We start from the raw sequence: 20,508 nt of genomic DNA on the forward strand, positions 1-20,508 counted from the left end.
ATATCTTTTGCTGCTCTTCTTTTTTTTCCTCTTTAAATTATTGTTTTTAGTTGTGGAAAAATACACATCTCAATCATTTTTTCAAGGAACAAGTTCAGTGGCATGAAGTACATTCACAGTGCTATGTGACCATCATCACCTTCTTTCTCTGAATAGTTTTCATCTTGTAAAACTGAAACTCAAAGCCCATTAAGCGTAACTCCTCATCTTCCTTTTCCCAACAGCCACTGGCAACCACTGTTTTACTTTCTCTAAGATACATCCAATAAAAAGATTCATAAGGACTTGTTTGTATGTGTAATTGACTTATTTCACTTAATGGTATCCAAAGTTCATCCATGTTTGATATATGTCAGAAGTTTCTTCTTTCTGAAGGTTAAGAAATAGTTGTGTGTGTGTGTGTGTGCACTTGCGTGTATGTGACTGGCCTATTGTACTTAACATAATGACCTCAAAGTTCATCCATGTTGTGGCAGATGCTAGAATTTCCTTCTTTTTTAAGGCTGAAAAATATTCAGTTGCATGCATATTCCATATTTTATTTATCCACTCATCCATTTATGGTCACCTGGTTACCACTACCCCTTGGCACTGGTGCATAATGCTGCAGTGAGCACAGCTGTACAAATATCTCTTCAAGACTCTCTTCAGTTCTTTTAGGTAAACACCCAGAATTGGGATTACTGGAGCATGTGATAGTTCTATTTTTAATTTTTTGAGGGACTGCTGTACTGTTCTTACAGCAGCGGCACCACTTTGCATTCTCACAACAAGGTGGGATTCCAATGTCTCCAAATCCCCACCAGCACTTAGATTTGCTGTTTCTGTTGTTTTTTTAATACTGCCCTAATGGGTGTGCAGGTACTAGCTTGTAGTTTCAGCTTGCATTTCTGCAATCTTTCGTGACAAACATCTTTTCATGTGCTTATTATATAGTTTAACATCTTCTTTTGAGACAGTGTCTACTCAAGTCCCTTGTCCACTTTAATCAGGTTGTTTTATTGTTGTTGAGTTGCAGGAGTTCTCATAATTCCTAGATATTAGCCCTTTCTCAGATATATGATTTACAAACATTTTCTCCCATTTTTCTGGGTTGCCTTTTTTTTAAAAAAAGATTTATTTATTTATGCATATAAAAACTGGGGTACAGACCAGAGATGTGGGAGGTGAGAGGATTCACCAGATACAGAGTGGGGAACAGGACAGGCAAATCTCCTGACTCGCCTGCTGGGGTACCTTTTTAATCAGATGATTACGTCCTTGACTTATGGAAGTTTTTAATTTTAACATAGTCCAATCAATCTAATTTCTTCTTTTGTCACCAGTTCCATGGTGTTATATCCAAGAAGTCACTGCCAAATCCAATGTCATGAAACTTTTCATCTATGTGTAGAGAGTTGAGAAGGGACAAAGCACACAAGTGAGACTTGGCCCCGGCAGCAGCATCACGTGTCAATTCTCTTTCCCTAGGTTGGGTTCATGAATGATGGCAGAATCCTGGCCCTGGACATAGTGCATTATAACAACGGTGGTGCCTCCGCGGAGCTCTCCTTATTTGTGAGTGTTTGAAGGAGCACAGTCACAGCCTGGAAAGTATTGCGTAAAGTGACTTCATTCAGAAGATGTTCAATCATTACATAATATTTAGTTATAAAAGCAAAAAAACCCCTCACTAGTGGTAGCCATATGTTCCTTACCCACTGGACACCCCAGCAGAAGCCCAGAAATATCAGCTGAGTCTGCACATGTGTGTGAGCCCCACATTTCCTGTGCATAGAGCTTTTTTCTCAAATGCAAGCCTTAGCCCTCAACCTCAGCCCCATGGTTATTTTGGACTGGGTAGTTTTGGTTGTCACAGCTGCCCTGAGCATCAGAAGGCAGTTAGCAGCATCTTTGACAGCTGTCCAGGAGATGCCGCTGACTGCCCTTCAGTCTTCACCAGAAATGTCTCCAAACATTGCCACATGACTCAGTGGAGAGGATGTACAAAATTACCCTTGGCTAAAAGCCACATCACTAGACTAATCACTAAGCATCTTTTTTTCTGTTTTGTAGGATATTGTATTTATTACATCCTGTAAACTCGGTGTTTAAGGCCTATGAAAGCCTGAAAGGTTTTTGGATGGATTGGAAACTTAGGGAAAAAAAATGCATGGACTCTAAAATATGAAAGTTAAAAATAATGATTTCAAAAGGAAAATTATTCAAAACCTTTAAAGTTATTCTGAAGCAAATTAATTTGGGATCTGGGCCCATTTTAGTGTGTTTGGTGTGATGTGTCAGGCATTTCCCGCCTGATTTTGGTCTGAGGTGTCAGGACAGTAAAGCAGAAACAGCAGGACAAAGGTCTCACCGTGTCAACTCTGGCCACCCCCAGGTGCTAGAACAGGCACTTCTGAAAATGGACAATGCTTACAAGTTCCCGAACCTGCGCTGCCGAGGGCGGGCCTGCAAAACCAACCTTCCATCCAACACGGCTCTGCGTGGCTTCGGCTTTCCCCAGGCCGGGTTCATCACAGAATCCTGTATCACAGAAGTCGCAGCCAAATGCGGCTTGTCCCCCGAGGAGGTAACACTAAATTAGTCAGGAGTGGGAGGGCCGTGGGGGTCACCAGAGGACTGGGTAATACAGAGCTGGGAATCCAGATGTCAGCGATCCTTGCCTCACTCAGGCGCCCTCTCAAAAATCATGACAACAGGACACTTAAGACCATGGGGATATGATGAGGGAGCGCTGAGTTCTAACTGACCTAGTGAGACATCTCCATTGGTCGGAGATATAACTGCTGCCAGCAAGTTCTGTCAGTCCCTTCTTTACCCTGCTACCTTAACATCCCAGGATGTTATCATAAAATTTCAGTCATTTCAGCTACTAGTGACCTCCTTTCAATTCTTTAAGTCCTCAGCCCCAACTTCATCTGTTAACAAGCTCTGCCCTTCCTCATGCCTCTTCTACCCAAAGTCCTGTAGTGGAGTCAGGGTGGAGAGATGTGGGGTGTTCTCTCTCCCCTAACCTCCCCTCTGCCTTCTGTGGTGTTGGGCAGGAAAGAAAAAGAGGACCACCGCATATGGGCAGCTTCTCCCTCTGACTTCTCCCAGTGAGATCTCTGCCCGCTTTGTTAGATGTAGCCATTTCCCAAGTATGTGGTCTGTGAGCTCCAGCAATCTCAGAAAACAATAGTCCCCTGTGAGTGTGGGTTAAATCTCCATTCGACCATTAGCTGTCACATCACACAGCATTCTGTGATGCCCATGTCTTTATGTCCCATCAGGAGCAACCCTTGGAAAGCCCTAGTTCCCAATTCACCCACCCGGTATCAGACTCTGTAGCCATAGGCAGGAGCCACCTTCTTCATGTCTGTTGAACTTGGGAATAATCTTTGCCCCTCCCTTCCCGGCCATCTTGCCACAGTCTCTCTCTCTCCCAGGTATTCTGACACATTTGGTAGCAACAGGAAAGAAAACCTTTCCTGGGGACCCTGGAGAACAGCCATCCTTACTTAATATGCTGCCTTCCCCAAAATGACACAGCCCACTGTGGCATTTCTAGTCTTCCTGTGATAATGATCTGGAATTACTTTGGGGGGTTAGGGAGAGCATATGTCTGTATCATGGCCCCTGTCGACCTGGCCTGGCTGGCCACAACTGTTGAGAGTTCTTCAACTATGAATGTGGGGTGACTGGCACTTGTTCTCAGCCAGATTCATTAATCCTCAAATCAGGGAATTCAGAACCCTACTCATGGCACAGACATCCTCAGATAGAATCTTTTAATATGTTCTATTTCCTAGTTACAGGTTATATTTTAGCAAACCTTCGTATTTTCCTGTTTGGAAGTGAGTGGTTTTATCTTTCCATAGCATCTGAATAATCCAAATCATGTGGCCTGGAAATTAAATTCAAGATTACCTTTCAACAGATATTCATATATCCAACCAGAATGAAGTCTATAGTGTACCTGGGCTCTGTTAAATTATGTGTGAAATATGAGGAAAGGATTCCTTTCCTTGAACTTTCACAAGAGCATCTCAGAAAGCACAGTTCTCGTGCATTTGATAGAGGCTCAGAGCAGAGGGAGAGGACATTATGCCCTGGAAAGGGCTTCAAGAAGGAGTAAAAACTCAGTTTCAGCCATATAGGATGAGCAGAATTTGACTAAGCAGACAATGGATGGGCGGGGCCCTCTCTCTCTCTTAATCTTTTCTTTCATAGGTCCGAATGATAAACATGTACAAAGAAATAGATCAAACACCCTACAAACAAGAGATCGATGCCAAGAACCTGACCCAGTGTTGGAAGGAGTGTATGACCATGTCTTCCTACTCCTCAAGGAAAGCAGCTGCAGAAAAGTTCAACTCGGAGAATTATTGGAAGAAGAAAGGGCTGGCCATGGTCCCCCTGAAGTTTCCTGTTGGTGTTGAATCCCTTGCTGCTGGTCAGGTCAGTTTTCCAAACAAATAAACAAAGGAAACTTTCCACTAATTGATTAGCCACATGGCTGTACTACCTGATGGTTAACCTCTGCCAACACTGTGCTCAGTCAAGCCAGCTTTTCCCAGAGGGACAAGTGCTCCTTGGCCCAGGTCCCCAGGTTGGTAAAAAGCATTCTTGCCAGGGTATCAGGAGACCCAGTGTCTTCTCCCTGCCCTAGCATCAAGCAGCCGAATGAACCTGCTCTGGACCCTGGATCACTCAGTTTAAAGTAAGAGTATGGGACCCATGCCTGGCCTATTTCTGGTGGCAAAAACAACACCAAGCCATTTGCTCATCTGTGCACAATTTATTCAGATAAGAGAGTCAAGTGGCTATTGTGGAGGAATAAAAGCAAAAACAAGGTTATTTAAAAGAAGAAAGAGGAAAAGGGCTCATGAGCAGTGAATCTTAGCCCAAAATTTTGGGTAAAGTGATTAGAAGCAGCTGGTGAGGAAGTCATTCTGAGCTGTCTGTCCTTGAGCAGATGGGCCAAGGTCATTGGAGCAAGCAATGGCTATTGTTCAGGGATCTCTGGAATTAGTGTTTTTGTATTCTTCAGTTATACATGCAGAAGTGGGATAATAGAATGTGTGAATTTCTATTTTTAACTTTTTGAGAAGGCTTCATAATATTTTCCATGGCAACTGCACCAATTTATATTCCCACCAACAGCACGTGAGGCTTCCCTTCTCACCACATCCTCTGCAACACTTGTTTCTTGTCTTTTGGGTAATAGCCGTTCTCAGGTGCAAGATGGTATCTTATTGCAGTTTCCCTTTGCATTTACCTAATAATAAGAGATGATGATCATCTTGAGATGAGCTCTCCTATCCAAGCACATTTGGCCAGTGAGTGGCAGAACAAGGATTTGACTCCAAGACTGTCTGGCCATGTGATTTTCTCATTCCCTCCTGCCTCCTTGAGCAGAAGCAGACCCTACATCCCAAAGGGTCAAAGATACCTCATTATGTTACATTTAAACATGACTTTTTTTTTTAATTCTATTTTTTTTAAGATTTATTTATTTATTTATACAAGCACTGGGTACAGTCAGAAGCGTGGGAGGGTGAGAGAATTCACCAGAGCCAGAGCGGGGAGCAGAGCAGACAGAAGGACGGCAGGAGAGGTCTGTGCGCCATGTGGGACCCTCCTCTGGTGGCTGGGGAGCAGCCAGGGATCGAACCGGCGCCGCAGAGACTGCGGGCAGCTTCGCAACCCAGCACTCAACCGCTGCGCCACCGGGGAGGCCCAATTATGTTACATTTAATTCCTAGAGCAGGAACTCTGAAGGGCACATCATGTCTAATGAATGTCTGTATTCCAGTGTCTTAGTATAAAATCTGGTGCAGAGTGGGAACTCAGATGTTTGAATGACTGAGACATTTTGGGAATCTGTGGGACTAAAGCTAACTTCTCACCAGTACTAGCGATCATTGCTTGAAGATTTAAATTTCACAGACTAAGTCCCCAATTTATATCCAAGAACCATCTGTTCCAATGCTCCAGTTGTGCCAATTTCATAAATGAAGCTTTGTGGAATTATCTTTTGTGCCACTAACAATGAAACATCGGGTGGTGCCACTTAACTGAACCAAATTTGACATTTGAAATGGCCCGAGGAGATTGCAGCAGCACATGGAACAAATTACTCAGCAGTCTCTGATAGAAACGCTGCCCTGGACACACGGGCAGAGTGCTGCTGACAGTAGGGCCCCACCATGTGAGAAATGTACAGTCCACTCTAATCATAGCTCAGTTGCATGTGCCAGGACAAGCAACTACTGAATTGCTCAGAGCCATGGAGGCCAAATACAGAGTCTTCAAGATTAAGGAACAGATCAAATGGCTATGCTATTGCAAATTCCTTTATCAAACTTAGTACATGTGACACACCATGTTGTATTCCAGGGAGGCCTTAGGTTGTGGTGCTTCCTTCTAAGGGGCTCACATTCCAGCAGAGTACAATGAAGTGCCATATGATGGAGCCATTGCAGCTGGCATCTCCTGGCATATGACATGAATTCCCATGGCAGACAGCCTGGGTTCTCTGTAGAGGATGCTACTCCGTGTTCTTATTATTTTGAAAATAAATAGCTGGGAGCACAAGACAGTGTCCAGGAGTGATGTGTCGATAAGCAGTAAAACACATGTGCAGCCTCTTCAAAATTTCATGGCTGTCATGGCTAAGATGCCTTCCTCAAGGTTCTAAGACTCTTTGTTGGACTGTGAATGTGTGTACCTTTATCCTCAGAGAAGTGATCCCTCTGTCCGTGTTTCCCCAATTTATCCCTTCACCTGGCAAGTAGAGCCTATTTTCACTGTCAAGTGTCTTGGTTGGAATGATAGAGGTTTCTGCTTGCCATTCCTGGAGTTATGTAAACTTTTGGAGTCCTTAAAGAAGTGGTTCTCCGAGTGGCCTCAGCCCACAGGTAGCTAAGCGGGTCCTTCTGGTGGGCAGAAAATCAAACTAGGACACGTGTTCTTTGGGACCAATGATACTAATATCGTTTTTACACGGAAACTCGAAGTGAAGATGTCATCCTGGTTTTCTGCAGTCTCCTGGGATTGTTCCATTCCCCCTACTTTAGCGTGGAGAGACTTGCAGGAAGACACATTCTTGTTCATTGTAAAACATGTTGAGCTAAGAGCTTGGATGTTTCTGATTACAGCAGCCTTTTACTTCTGCTAGTAGTTTGGCTTGTCTGGGCTCCTGTGGGGAGCTGTACAGTTAGAAAAAAATACTTCCAAATTCTCTTCCAACTAAAAGTTCTGGGATTCTGTGCCAAGAAATTTTAGAATGGGTTTAGCTCATTTTGCAGCAAAAAATTAATGATTCTCTGCCCTGTCTTCTTTGGATTTTTATTTCTGCTTCTCTATAACACACTATGGGAACATGTGTACACTTAAGCAGTTCTCCCTCTGCCCCAATATATATTCATATTCAACTTGGCATCTTAAATCTGAAACCCCCCCCCCAAAAAAAAACAGCCAACAACAACATCAAATCCAGGATGTTATTCCCCTCTGGATAGGGGGTTGAGGAGTTGGGTTGAAGGTACCAGTATGCTGAATTGTCCTGATGAGGACAGAGTAGCTTAGGGAGCACAGGCCTGCCACAGACTGAAAGCACATGACCTCCTGCAGGGTGATCACAAGACAGCCCTCGCCCTGGCACTGCCCTTCCTCTGCTTGGTGCTCACAGGACAATGGGGAGCATGTCTGCATATTTCAGCAGGAGATAGAAAGGAGGGGATTGATTCCAGGGAAAATGTTTTCATGGACATGAACTGTGATAATGTTACAATGATCATGGAAACTGCTTTTCATCTTTTTCACATAGGCTTCTGCCCTGGTTCACATTTACCTAGATGGGTCTGTGCTGGTGACTCATGGTGGAATTGAAATGGGACAGGGGGTCCACACGAAAATGATTCAGGTAAGAATGCAAATAATTCAATTAAGTTGGATATGTGCTTGAGGCTATGTGTATGAGAGAGAAACTGTGAATGCACATTTTCTGTTCCAAAATAAAAAGGTCTTTTAGCTTTGGCAGCTAAGCTATTAGCCATGAGCAGAAACTGGGTAAACAAGTCAGTTCTGTAACTGACCCTCCAAAAAGATTGTGGCAGAAGAGCCTTAGGCTGTCTTACTGCTGAAGGTCATTTACTGTATTTCTTTCAAAATAGTAACATGTGAGTAGATTTTTTTTAACCTTTGCTGAGTAATAAAAAGATGCATAAATTCTGATCTATAACATTATTTCTTGCCCTTTTTATAGGGAGGTGTCTTAACAATTGACAATATAAAAATATAAAATATTTCCTAGATCTGACCAAATTTTACCAGTTTTCGTGTAGCACATTTACTTTGGTTATTTTTTATCTACTGTTTCTATTTTTTTCTAATCATAATAGCAATATTTTAGATCATAAAACATTGAAAGAGGTGGAAAAAAAAAACCCTACACAATTCTACCACTTAACAATAATCATTGTTTGGGGGCCTTTTTGCTTTGGTTTATTTTTCTTTTTTAAAAAACACTGACATGCTCCTCATATAATCTTATATCCTGTTTTTATTTTTAACCTAGTCTGATATAAAATGAGTACTCCCTCCTGTCATTAAGAATTCTTTGCTGATTTTTCATGGCTGTGTGTGTGCATAATTGAACCATCTCCAATCTTTGATAAACTTTGAAGAGCAGCAACTTTTGAAAGTTTTGATAAATATTTCTGTACATAAACTGCAATTAAATGAGTGATTTTTTTCCTTAAAATGGATTCCCAGAATGGTATCACAGAACTTACCCTAAGTCCCCAGATGCATGTCACCAAATTGTTTTCCAGGTGATCTCCATCTCATTGTACCGTTAACCGGCATTGCATGTTAGGGATTATTACATAATTTTAGATACCTTGATAGGTGAATGACAGTACTTCATTATTGCTTTAATTTTCACGTTCCTAATTGTAGATATGTGGGATAGATATTTTCTTCTATGTTATCAGCTACCCAAGAATTGTCTTGTCAGATTGTCCCCATTTGGGGTGAGACTTCAGTGATTTCCTAACTGGGCCACTAGACACCTTACTTCTAAGCCTGTGCACTATGTGCAGATGGTCTTCTGGAAGCCACACACATCAGAGGGCCCCATGTGCCCCCCATAGCAGTCTCAGGCTGACTATATCGAGCCATCCTGCCAGGGAAAGAGGAAATTTGTGGATCAGCTGAAGTCAGTATGTTTACCAGCAAAATCTCCCTTTTGTTTCTAAGACAATGCAGCCAACTAAGTCTTCACATTGGTCAGTGATCCCTTGTTGGTGCTGCTGCTTTTCCAAGACAATCGTCCTTTCTTATAAGAAGTGCTCTTTTTCTGGAGCAAATCCACAAATGTAGATGAGGCATATGCAGCTGATCTTATCAGATAAGATCAATGTGTGTGGGCATCCCCTGGTGGCACAGGCGGTTGAGCACAGTGCTGTGAAGCTGTCCGCAGCCTCTGCAGCACGGGTTTGATACCAGCCAGCTGGTGAGAAACCCACATGGTGCAGCAGACCTCTCCTGTCTTGCCCGCTGCTCCCCTCAGCAGTGTATTTCAATTAGTCTGCCTATTCTATTCCCCACTCTGTCTCTGGTGAATCCTCTCACCCTCCCCGCACATCGGCCTGTACCCCAGTTCTTGTATGCATGAATAAATAAATCTTAAAAAAAAAAAAAAGATCAAAGTGTGGTCACAGTGGAGGGTTCAGAGGTGTTGATTTCACAATGGTAAAGATAGAAAGTGTTTCTTCTTGCCTTGTCATGGAACCGAGCCTCCTTTTCCTGATGCTGATGTACAAAGAAAAGTCACAGAAAACAAAAGTGTGCAGGGCTTGAGTTCCACAACAGTTACAAGGCTTAGAAAAGAGGACATTTTTGTAGCTGAAGAAAGTCTTGGTTCTGCCCACCTGTTTGTTGTATGTATGAGGGCTTCAAGCATGCACTGCCATGTGGGCATGTGCTAGTATGTAACATGTGCAGGGGTCTGTGACTAACCAAGGTATGAGAAAAGAAACTTTCTTCTAAAATCCAGGTGGTCAGTCGCGAACTAAAAATGCCAATGTCCAACATCCATCTGCGTGGAACAAGCACAGAAACAGTCCCCAATGCAAATCCCTCTGGAGGTTCTGTGGTGGCGGATCTCAATGGGATGGCAGTAAAGGTAAAAATCATTGCAATACATCCAAATCATGAACATCGTCAGTGCCCAGTCCCTCTCCTTCCCATGCCTTCTCATTGCAAACTATGCTTCCCCGTGTCTCAGACTCAGAGCTACAGCACCCAGTGGCTGGAACACCCCCTCACCCTTGACATCCCTCTGGCCAGCAATGCATGTCAGTGCCACTTGGAAAATGCGTCTGTGTCTTTCTGCTTCCTGGTCAGGTCGTTCAAACATGTGCCTCTTGCCTCGGCCACTGCAGGGCCCTGTCTCTACCCCAGTTTCATTGCCTTTCACTCTGCTTGCACGTGGCCAGGGCAAGCTTTCCCATAAAGTAAATCTGACCATCCTGTGTTTAAAACAGCACCCAACAGGCTGCCAACATTTTTTGTTCTCTCCTGAGCTCTTAGCACAATCTGCAAAGCCCCCATCCCAGATGGTCCATCTTTGAGACCAGCTCATACTTCACCCACCCCTGGGAAACCTTTCACATCACCTCATGGGTTTGGTCTCTTTTTTCTCCATGTTCTCATGGGCCTCTTAAATAAAGCTATGTCATGCTAGCTCTTGTGTTGTTTGTATGAAATTATGACTCTAATTTTAATTTTAAAATAATCCCTAGGATGCTTGTCATACTCTTCTAAAACGCCTTGAACCCATCATCAGCAAGAATCCTCAAGGCACTTGGAAGGACTGGGTGAGAATCACTGTTTCTCTATGTTTTGTGTTAGGATAAGAAAAGGAGGGAATTAAATATCCATACAGTGGACACCTTAGAAGTTACTATGGTTACATAGTAATTTAACAGAGGCCCTTTGGCTCTTGGCCTGTGGAAACCCTTTAATAGAGCAGTGGGGGAACTCCTGCATTTGGGAAAATCACCTTATTAGAGAAAAAGGTGGCTTTTCTGCCCAGAACTCTTGGTTGTGAATAATAGTTAATTAACGTGTCTTCTTATGATCTAGGTACTTCCTAGATATTTGCCATAAATTTATTTGTTTTCTTTCTTTGGTTTCTACTGCCCCTGCAATGGGAAGTCAACACTAGATTTCTATAAAAATAAAAATCACATAAGTGATCATTTAGAAATAGGAAACCAAGCCCCTGGATATTTATTCAACCCCTGTGAGGCACTAAATTGTGGAAATATTCAATGACTTCCTTTGATCTAATTGCAATCTCATTAAAAGACACACACTCTAAAGTGAACTAGCAAACTTTTGAAGCAATGGGATACAAAACCCCAGATGGTGCGGAATGGATATCAGCAAAAGCGGGACATGTCCTGCTGACTGTTCCAAGATGCTACAGTCAAAGTGTTGGTCTGGGGGAAATAACATTTAGAAGTCCTACTTAGAAATTGCTCCTGCTACTCCTCAGAGTTAGGATTCATTCTATAATTCTTATTTATGGACGCTCTCAATCCTTTCTGGGCACATTCATTTCTGCCTTATGCTCTGTGCTGCCTGGGTCCAGAGGGCTGGGAGAATCTGATTAGGGAGAGGTGGTGAGTGAGTGCGGGAGAAACGGTCCTTCTCTGGCAGATTGCCGCCTCCTTGATTCTCTAATGATTGTACTTCTCCCCTTTTTCTTTCTCAGACTTGGGGACTTAGGCCTCACCTCCATTTTGCAGTATATTAACCAACTGTGCATTACAAACTCATGGACCATTAGCAAAGTTATACCCCTCTTCTAAGACTGTTATGGATACATGATATTCAAATTAAACCTCCAGCCACCCATTGTTTCCTGAAATGTGGCATGTTAATGGCTTGTCTTCCAGATGATGGAGTCAAGTCTTCTTAAGCAGATCATATGCTACCCACTGCAGTCCAGTCTATAAGTTCAGCATAGCCTGGCAGTCATTAATGTGGTCACATGCATTGAATAAATGCTGTTCCCCTAACAGTGCATTATAATTGCTTTGTGGAGCTGGAGAATGCTGAAAGAACTAAATTAATCTGGTCCTTCCTAATTATCACTCCTGATAGATTTATTTAACACATAGTAAATTAAAATTTAATTCTTGAATGATTCTTTCGTTAAATATCCTTACTGTGTCCTGCCATTCTCTTCTTTCACAGGCAGAGGCTGCTTTTAATGAAAGCATAAGTCTAACCGCTACTGGATACTTCAGGTAAATAATCCTTTCAGTCACACACTATGGAAAATAGCAGTGGTATCTAGAGGAAGACTTTTACTTGCGTTTGCAATTTTGGCAAAAATTGATGCTGTCCCTTCTAGTATTAACCACTGTTATTAAAAACACTTAACTGCTAGTTAATCCAAACGTCAAAAAAATAGTTTTATTGGGAAAAGTAAACAAACACACACACAAAATAGCTGAATTGATTATTCAAGTCATAATGGGTCTTATTTAGATCCTGGGTGGGTCTAGTGCTCAAACCCCACAACTGTGGTCAATCCTTTGTTCAAAACTCAGAGTATCCCATAAGATAAGACACGAAGGTGTGGAAGTGCATGTTAAAGCCATAATAAGAGAAAAACATTTCACACCTATGTTGGCAAGAAATAAGAAATTCGACAATAGCCATATAGTGCAAGATATGGAACAACTGAACTCATGTACTTTGGAAAACAATCAAATTACTTTAATGGACGTCACCACTGAGCAAGATGGTATAGAGAGACTTACCTGATTTTGTCATTTTGTCAGTTACCTCGGGAGGCCCAGAGCATGGAGTGGCTTTCAGAAATAGGCAGTAGAAAAGTTTTCATGACCACCTCCACTTAATGGCTAGAGAGAAGGCTAGAAAGTCCTATAAGCTACTCTTTTACATGGCCCATGCTTCTCTTTTACATGACACTTATGCCTCTACCAGAATAGCAACAGAGAACAAGGGCCATGGACGCTTCACATAGAAAGCTGAATTCTGGAGCCAGAAAGATAGGTGAACAGACACAGGTGCAACTTCAAAGCAACATTTAGTGTAAATTGCAGGTTGAATTCTCCAAGTCTGGTGACAATAGGATTAGATGATTGAACATTAACTAAAACAATAGGATGGATAACCACACACTCAGCAGCTAACATCCAGGCATAAGGAGACTTTGGTCAGGAGAGATGGGATTTATTATCATACAAAGCAAATTTAATAAGAAATAGGTAAATAGTTATTTATTAACAGGTTTATCACCTGCCTTATGTGCTGGCACATCATTGTACAAGTGTGCGCCTCTATTTCATTGTACATACAACACTGAGTACAGTTCCTAATGGGTCTGCATAATCATCAGGGTCAGGGATTAGGGGATATGACCCCTTAACAACTCCTCAAAGATTCTTTTTCCTCCAGGGGTTATGAGTCAAACATGAACTGGGAAACAAGCGAAGGCCATCCTTTCGAATATTTTGTTTATGGAGCTGCCTGTTCCGAGGTTGAAATAGACTGCCTAACAGGTGATCATAAGGTCGGTATCAAAAGGTCTCCCAGTTGCACTGAGATACATCAAATGTTTTCCATCTGTCTGAGCACCACAGACGTGCCATGTATTGGCCTGAGAGTAATTTCTCTACACTACCAGAAAAAAATAGAAATTCAACAATGGCACTGGTAATATGGTTGCTTCCATGGAAAAAACTGGTAGTCTCGTCTTTATTTTCTTTAGCCTCTTTTAATTAGGAAAGAAACCATTGCAGGGAAAAAACACAGCCTTAAGAAGGTTTCTGTGTAGGGCCTCCCCAGTGGCACAGCGGTTGAGCGCTGGTTGCGAAGCTGCCCGCAGCCTCTGCAGCGCTGGTTCGATCCCCGGCTGCTCCCCGGCCACAGGAGGAGGGTCCCACATGGCGCGCAGACCTCTCCTGCCGCCCGCTGCTCCCCTCAGCAGTGTACTTCGGTCCTTCTGCCTGCTCTGCTCCCCGCTCTGGCTCTGGTGAATTCTCTCACCCTCCCGTGCTTCTAACTGTACCCAGTGCTTGTATAAATAAATAAATTTAAAAATATAAATAAATAAATCTTTAAAAAAAAAAAAGAAGGTTTCTGTGTAGACTGTAGGCACAGCCAATGTGCCAACCTCTTCTGTGAAATGCCAATGCTAGATAAAAATGTGAAAGCCAGGAGTGGGAACCCTGCCTTAAGGGTTATGTAAGCAGGCTAGCACAACTGAAACCACTCTTTTCAGACTTATCCAAAGACATGACAAACAGCAGGAGTTCCAAAGTTTTGAAAGAAAAACCTTCACTATGCTGTACCTCTCCTCTCCTCCAATTGAGGCCACTTGTCTCCTGGAAGACCAGCCTGCTAACTGGTGTTAAGCAGTTTTGCATTGCATTGTGTTTTCAAGGAGGCAAGTGCCTGAAGTTTTACTGCAGTAAAGCATTCTTGATCACTATCTAATTGCTTTAAGAAAAATGTCTGATGGAAGGCCCAGATCAAATAGTCTGAGGTTTGCTTTGTTCCATTAACAGTCATCAGTAGACTGTCTGTCATGGCAAAGACCATCACATCACATAAAGAATGGTCAGGCTCACCGGAGAGCAAAGGTGTCGCTGCTTGGCCAGCTCTGTTCCTCTTCATTTGTAGGTTAGCAGAGAACTTTTGCTCACTAAGTTGTAGTCAGATTTACTCTCTTATCTGCTTTCCTGTAAAAATGAAATAGCTACAATCAAATAATGAAATGTCAAGAACAGCAAGTGACAGCTGAAAGACTTTTTGTTAATGTGCCATAAACTCTTTGCTTCAGTAAACATCACCCAGCCAAGTTGGACTCTGGCTGCTGGGTTGTGTGGTAGACACAAAGTGTTGCTCAATGAGTGTCATGGAGGTTTTGTGTGTCACATGTTGTGTCTGTCATGGTGGATAACTCAATATGTTACTTCACTCAGCTGGAAGCAAAGACAAGTAAATATTTTTCTCTCTTATTGTTTCCAAGAAAAAAACAGTGCTTAAACTAGTTAAGAATGCTTGTATAACTTTGGATTACATGTAATAAGTTTGGTGGCATCATAAAAATCTTTGTTGCTTCTTTCTACTAAAATATAAGGTAGCCCAAAGAGAGGTTCTATACACATGCCATCCTGGCAGGAACTGTTTCTCACCTTTCTGTAAGTTGTAATCACTTAAATAAACATTTTTGCTTTATTTTTATTGCTAGAACCTCAGAACGGACATTGTCATGGATGTTGGCTACAGTATCAATCCAGCCCTTGACATAGGCCAGGTATGCATAATTGATTTGCCTTACTGCCTGTTTGTAAAAGCCAGAAATATTACAGTCATCTGCAGAGAAAACATTCCATCCTGCTCAGTCAGAATCTTGTTTTTCTACCCTCTTTGTCAGAATCTTATTCAGGTCACCCACAGAATTCAAATTTCTTATTTCTTTAAAAAGGGAAAGAGACAAAGCTGCTTTAGGTAGTTTTTGAACAAATACAATCTGTGACTGGGGAACTTGAATGAAGCAAGATGAAGCCTTGTCATGGCAAAATAAGCCACAACTCTAGGACTGAAGTAAAATGCAGGCTGAGTGTCAAGCCTTGGGCACTGATGGCTCTAGCTCCAAGGAATTTGAAGGTTGGATTGGGATAACAAATATCAAGTAACCACAGCAGTAGCTGTCAGTAGGTAACCTGTTTTTCACAGAGATATTTTAATATAAATTTAAAATAATTGACAAGATTGGAAAATCACAAACTATTTTCATAAATATTCAAATGTTTAACATGTATTAAAAAAAAATTTGCCAACTCTGTTGTTTCATTTCCACCAAGGAAAGTCAGTTAGTTGCCTCTTTAGAGAGTCATGCTCACAGGGCCCACTGGAAGCTTCCTCGTGGGCAGTTCAGCTCACTACTTCCAATTGAGAACATAACTTGTGGTATCTCCAGTCATGACGTTGCTTGGAGAACAGAGAGAATACATGAATTGAGAAGTCAAAGGCTTCAGGGAGGAAGTGGGTGTGGAGGAGAGAGTCAGGGAAAGAATAGAAGGAGGCATGCAGGTTGGGTGGAGAGTAGAGAAAATCAGCCTCTAGGAAGACATGAAATTCGCTGGCTACAAGGTGAGGCAATGACACTGGGGAGCACCTGCTTCAGAGGAGCAGGCCCTGAGGCAGGAGGTAACGAATGAAGAGGGCCAGGTTGGCAGAGGACCTCCAAAGACAGAGCTTAGCTTGGCCTTGGGATCTAGTCTGGAGTTACAGGAAGTTTCGTCTAACATGGTGGTAGAGAACAACAGCAAAAGTGAGGATGACCTGCTAAAGATGGAGCTTCCATATGATCCAGCAATTCCACTCCTAGGTATTTACCCAAAGGACACAGACTCATTCATTCAAAAGGGTACCTGCACCCCTATGTTTATAGCAGCACTATTTACAATAGCTAAGCTATGGAAACAACCCAAATGCCCAAAAATAGATGACTGGATATGGTACATATACACAATGGAATATTACTCAGCAATCAAAAAAGATAAACTCATGCAATTTGCAGCAACATGGATGGAGTTGGAAGGGATCATGCTCAGTGAAACAAGACAGAAAGAAAAAGAAAAATACCAGATGGTCTCACTCATAGCAGGAATTTAGAAATAAGGGACCAGGAAAAAGACTAATTATAATAAAGCAAAAATTAAAATCAATAAGCAACTATAAACCAGAGATGCACTACGGGGGGGGGGTTGGGAGTAGGAGGGATTATGGTCAAAATAAGGGGGGCGGGAATTGTATGGGGACTATAACCAAGATGAAAATGCATACATTGTACAAAAATGAAAAATGATGTAAAAAAATATAAAATTATATATATATAAAGTGAGGATGGAGAACCTAACTAGCATCACAAGAAGGAAGCACATAAAGAAAGATCCAGGAATCAGAAACATGTGTGGAAAGGTCATTTTGCCCATGTGTTGATAGCTAAGAAATGGAGTATCTTAAGGAGCGAGCCCTCAGTTCAAACCTTCATGTTATAAGTGAGGAAACTGAGTCCAGAGATACAGGGGTACCCCACTCATGAGTGAGAGTGACGAGATGAGATATCAGATGCTCAAGCCTTTGGAGCCGTGTCTGTGAACATAGTCAGAGAGGGCTTCATCTACTTCATAGGTGGAAGTAGTGTGGGCCCTGGGGCTACAGAGGCTCTGAGGCCTCTTCCAGAGCTATAATTTTAACAGCCAAACTACAATCCTTTACTAGCACTAAATAAGAATTTTTAGAAATGCTTTTAGGTGAATTTTTAAGTAAATTTTCAGAAACATGCTCCAAGGCGCAATGAAAATCCTCTTAAACTGTATTTCCAAACTTCAGACAAGCTGAAGAATGAACTTGAAATGCTATTGTTGACTGTATTTTCTCATATGTGGAAATTCTTTTTCCCCCTCTCAGATTGAAGGTGCCTTTATTCAAGGCATGGGACTTTACACAATGGAGGAGCTGAATTATTCTCCTCAGGGTGTCCTGTATACTCGTGGTCCAAACCAATATAAAATCCCTGCCATCTGCGACATCCCCACAGAGTTGTATATTTCTTTGCTGCCTCCATCTGAAAACTCAAATACCCTATATTCATCTAAGGTAAGCCGTGTTCTGTGACTGAAAGCATGTCAGTGTGTTATCTGTGTAGTGGGGGGCAACATTCTTCTCTTAGTTATTCGGGGGTTCTAGTAAACATTTTCTGTATTAGGAAATTTAATAACATTAAAATTTTCAAGAAATATATTCCAAATTGGGAGCCTGTCTTCTGTTGCTGTTAGGTTATATCTGACTTTTCATCTGGCCATAGTCATCTTCAGGCCTCTGCTATCTCTGCTTTCTCCGTGGGGATCCCCTCCTTGAAAGGCTATAATCCTAAGAATAGACATACTAAAATATTTACTTTTTTAAATGAAAAAGTTGCAAATAAAATCTTCAACACGTGCACATATGCATGTTGCTACCTGTATATGAGAAGAGAGTCATCAATCTGGTTAATCTGTTTCCGCTCCAGGGTCTGGGAGAGTCTGGTGTCTTCCTGGGGTGTTCGGTGTTTTTTGCCATCCGTGATGCCGTGAATGCAGCACGTCGGGAGAGAGGCCTAACTGGGCACCTGAAGCTCAACAGTCCACTCACCGCAGAGAAGATTAGAATGGCCTGTGAGGACAAGTTCACAAAAATGGTGTGTTCTGAGCATAAAACTCTCAATTCTTGTCTCCTGTTCTTTTGATGACGTTTCATTAATCCACCACAGGGCTTCTCCCTGGAAGGACAAGTGACAGGAATCCTGAGGGCCCTGGCCAGGAAAGCAAGTGCCCTTGGACTGTGTCTTCTCATCACCTGGCCCTGCCTGCCTGTAGAGTCTCAGTTCTATATCACTCCTCAGTTATATCTCCACCCCCTCCCCGCCGCCCTTGTTCTGTTCCCTTCCTAGGATACTTTATTCTGGAATAGAATTGAGGGAGTATGTCCTGAACCTAGGATACCAGGCCAAGAATACAGGCCACTCCCACAGTCTATCTCTCTGTACCCCAGCCAGGCCCCAGCCAGGTTATGCAAGTGCCTGTTTTGAACCATAGCGTGGGAAGGGTCCTTCTGGCCCCAACCCATTCAATACCAAGACTTTCTCCTTCAACACCGCTGCTAAGCAAACATCTCAGCTTTCCTAGGTCATTTTCAGTGATGGGGTTTTGAATTGCAGGAGGAAGTTCACAGTGACTCCTCTGACTATACACAAATTATTCCTATACCAAGGGGAGGGCCCCCTCCTGTCCTCTCTCGCCAGCTTGTTGTGTAAACTCCACACATCACTTCACAGAGACTGACTCCACTTTTCTCTCGTCCCTCTCAAGCCTGAGATGATGATTCTTAGAGATGTCTGTCCTGACCCTTTATCCTCTCTGACTTGCTCCCCATTTCTCCTGCTAAAACTCCAATGCCTTCCCGTGCTGGCCATCCTCTGGGTGGTTTTATCCTATTTTATATTTTGCTATTTTTTTTACCACCTGTCACAAGTATGCTCCATGTTACAAATAACCAAATTTGTATTTTAATTCTAGATTCCAAGAGATGAACCTGGATCCTATGTTCCTTGGAATGTACCCGTATGAATCAAATATAAACTTCTGGAGAAAACAGGGTGATTCTTCCAACACAGAAATGTATCCAATTTCTATAGTCAAAGATGCTAGGAATGAAAGACAGATTTTTACAGCTCAGAAATCATTTCACAAAGCACTGCTTCTATATGACACTGATTTTAAATGTTCCATTTAGATTTTCATAGATGCACATAAGTAGTTTATAAATCATATTTTAAATGGTATAAATACTAACTGGTTTCCTCTAAATTGATATTCTCCATTATTCTATCCCTTATATATATTCAACTGAATGGAATAGATGATTATTTGTATGTGATTCATACATAGCTGGCTTATATCTACCAACAGAAATTATATTGTCTAGTGAAAGGCAATTTCTAAATAATTTTGCTAGTAGTATAAACTGTAAAGTTGTCATTTTCTCATTTGTCTCTAATTTCTACCACCCTCCTTTTCTTGTCAGAGTGGATCCAGGCACTGTATCTAAAGAATCTGTAGGACTACAGTAAAAAATTAATAAATTAGACTTTATCAAAACTAAAAGCACTTGTGATTCAAAAGACACTATAAAAAAACAAAAAGGCAAACCACAGCCTGGGAGAAAATTTTGCAAAGCATGTATCTGATAAAGATTTAGCATGCAGAATGTGTAAAAATCTCTTACAGCTCAACAATAAAAAGATAAATAACCCAGTTTTAAAATGAATGAATGAATTGAACAGACATTTCTCCAAAGAAGGTTACATAAATGGTCAATAAGCACATGAAAAGGTGCTCAACTCATTAGTCATTAAGGAAATGCAAATCAAAACCACCATGAGAGCCATTTCACACACATTGGTGACTGCAATCAAAATGATGAATAGTGAGTATTGGTAAGGAGGTAGTGAAATTGGAACCCTTATCCATCACTGGGGACAATGAAAATACTGCGGATGCAGTGGGGAAAAGTTTGGCAGGTCCTCAAAAAGTCAATGTGGAATTGCCACATGACCACTCCTAGGTTCTCCCAAGAGAACTGAAAACATATCCTTGCGCAAAAACTTGCACACAAACGTTCATAGCATTATTCATAATGGCCAAGAATAACCTCACTCTGGCCAAGAGTGGCCTCAGACTGGTCGTGACTGATAACAAAATACTGTAAACATAATGTGGCTTATTTGCACGAGGGGATGTCATTCAGCCATCCAAAAGAAGGAAGGGCTGATACCTGCCACCACGTGGCCAAAAAAGACATTATCTAAGGGAAGGTAGTCAGACACGAAAGGCCACACATTGCATGATGCCATCTATGCGAAGT

The 20,508-nt window shown here is 42.0% G+C and overlaps 1 protein-coding gene across 1 annotated transcript in view; it reads left to right on the forward strand.

Annotated features, from left to right (window-relative positions):
- The window catches only part of AOX1 (aldehyde oxidase 1), a gene marked incomplete at both ends in the record, with an annotated part of 72,905 nt that extends 53,694 nt beyond the window's left edge, over positions 1-19,211 (forward strand). Inside the window, 12 exons of the mRNA XM_084259433.1 lie at positions 1,471-1,557; positions 2,378-2,569; positions 4,213-4,440; positions 7,814-7,909; positions 10,046-10,174; positions 10,794-10,868; positions 12,256-12,308; positions 13,489-13,603; positions 15,287-15,352; positions 17,515-17,703; positions 18,116-18,283; positions 19,161-19,211. Coding sequence (XP_084115559.1) covers positions 1,471-1,557; positions 2,378-2,569; positions 4,213-4,440; positions 7,814-7,909; positions 10,046-10,174; positions 10,794-10,868; positions 12,256-12,308; positions 13,489-13,603; positions 15,287-15,352; positions 17,515-17,703; positions 18,116-18,283; positions 19,161-19,211 — 1,449 coding nt within the window. The remainder of the gene's footprint in view (positions 1-1,470; positions 1,558-2,377; positions 2,570-4,212; positions 4,441-7,813; positions 7,910-10,045; positions 10,175-10,793; positions 10,869-12,255; positions 12,309-13,488; positions 13,604-15,286; positions 15,353-17,514; positions 17,704-18,115; positions 18,284-19,160) is intronic.
- Positions 19,212-20,508: the final 1,297 nt, after the last annotated feature.

This window comes from Talpa europaea, assembly GCF_964194135.1.
Source record: "Talpa europaea genome assembly, chromosome: 1".
NCBI classification, from domain to species: domain Eukaryota; kingdom Metazoa; phylum Chordata; class Mammalia; order Eulipotyphla; family Talpidae; genus Talpa; species Talpa europaea.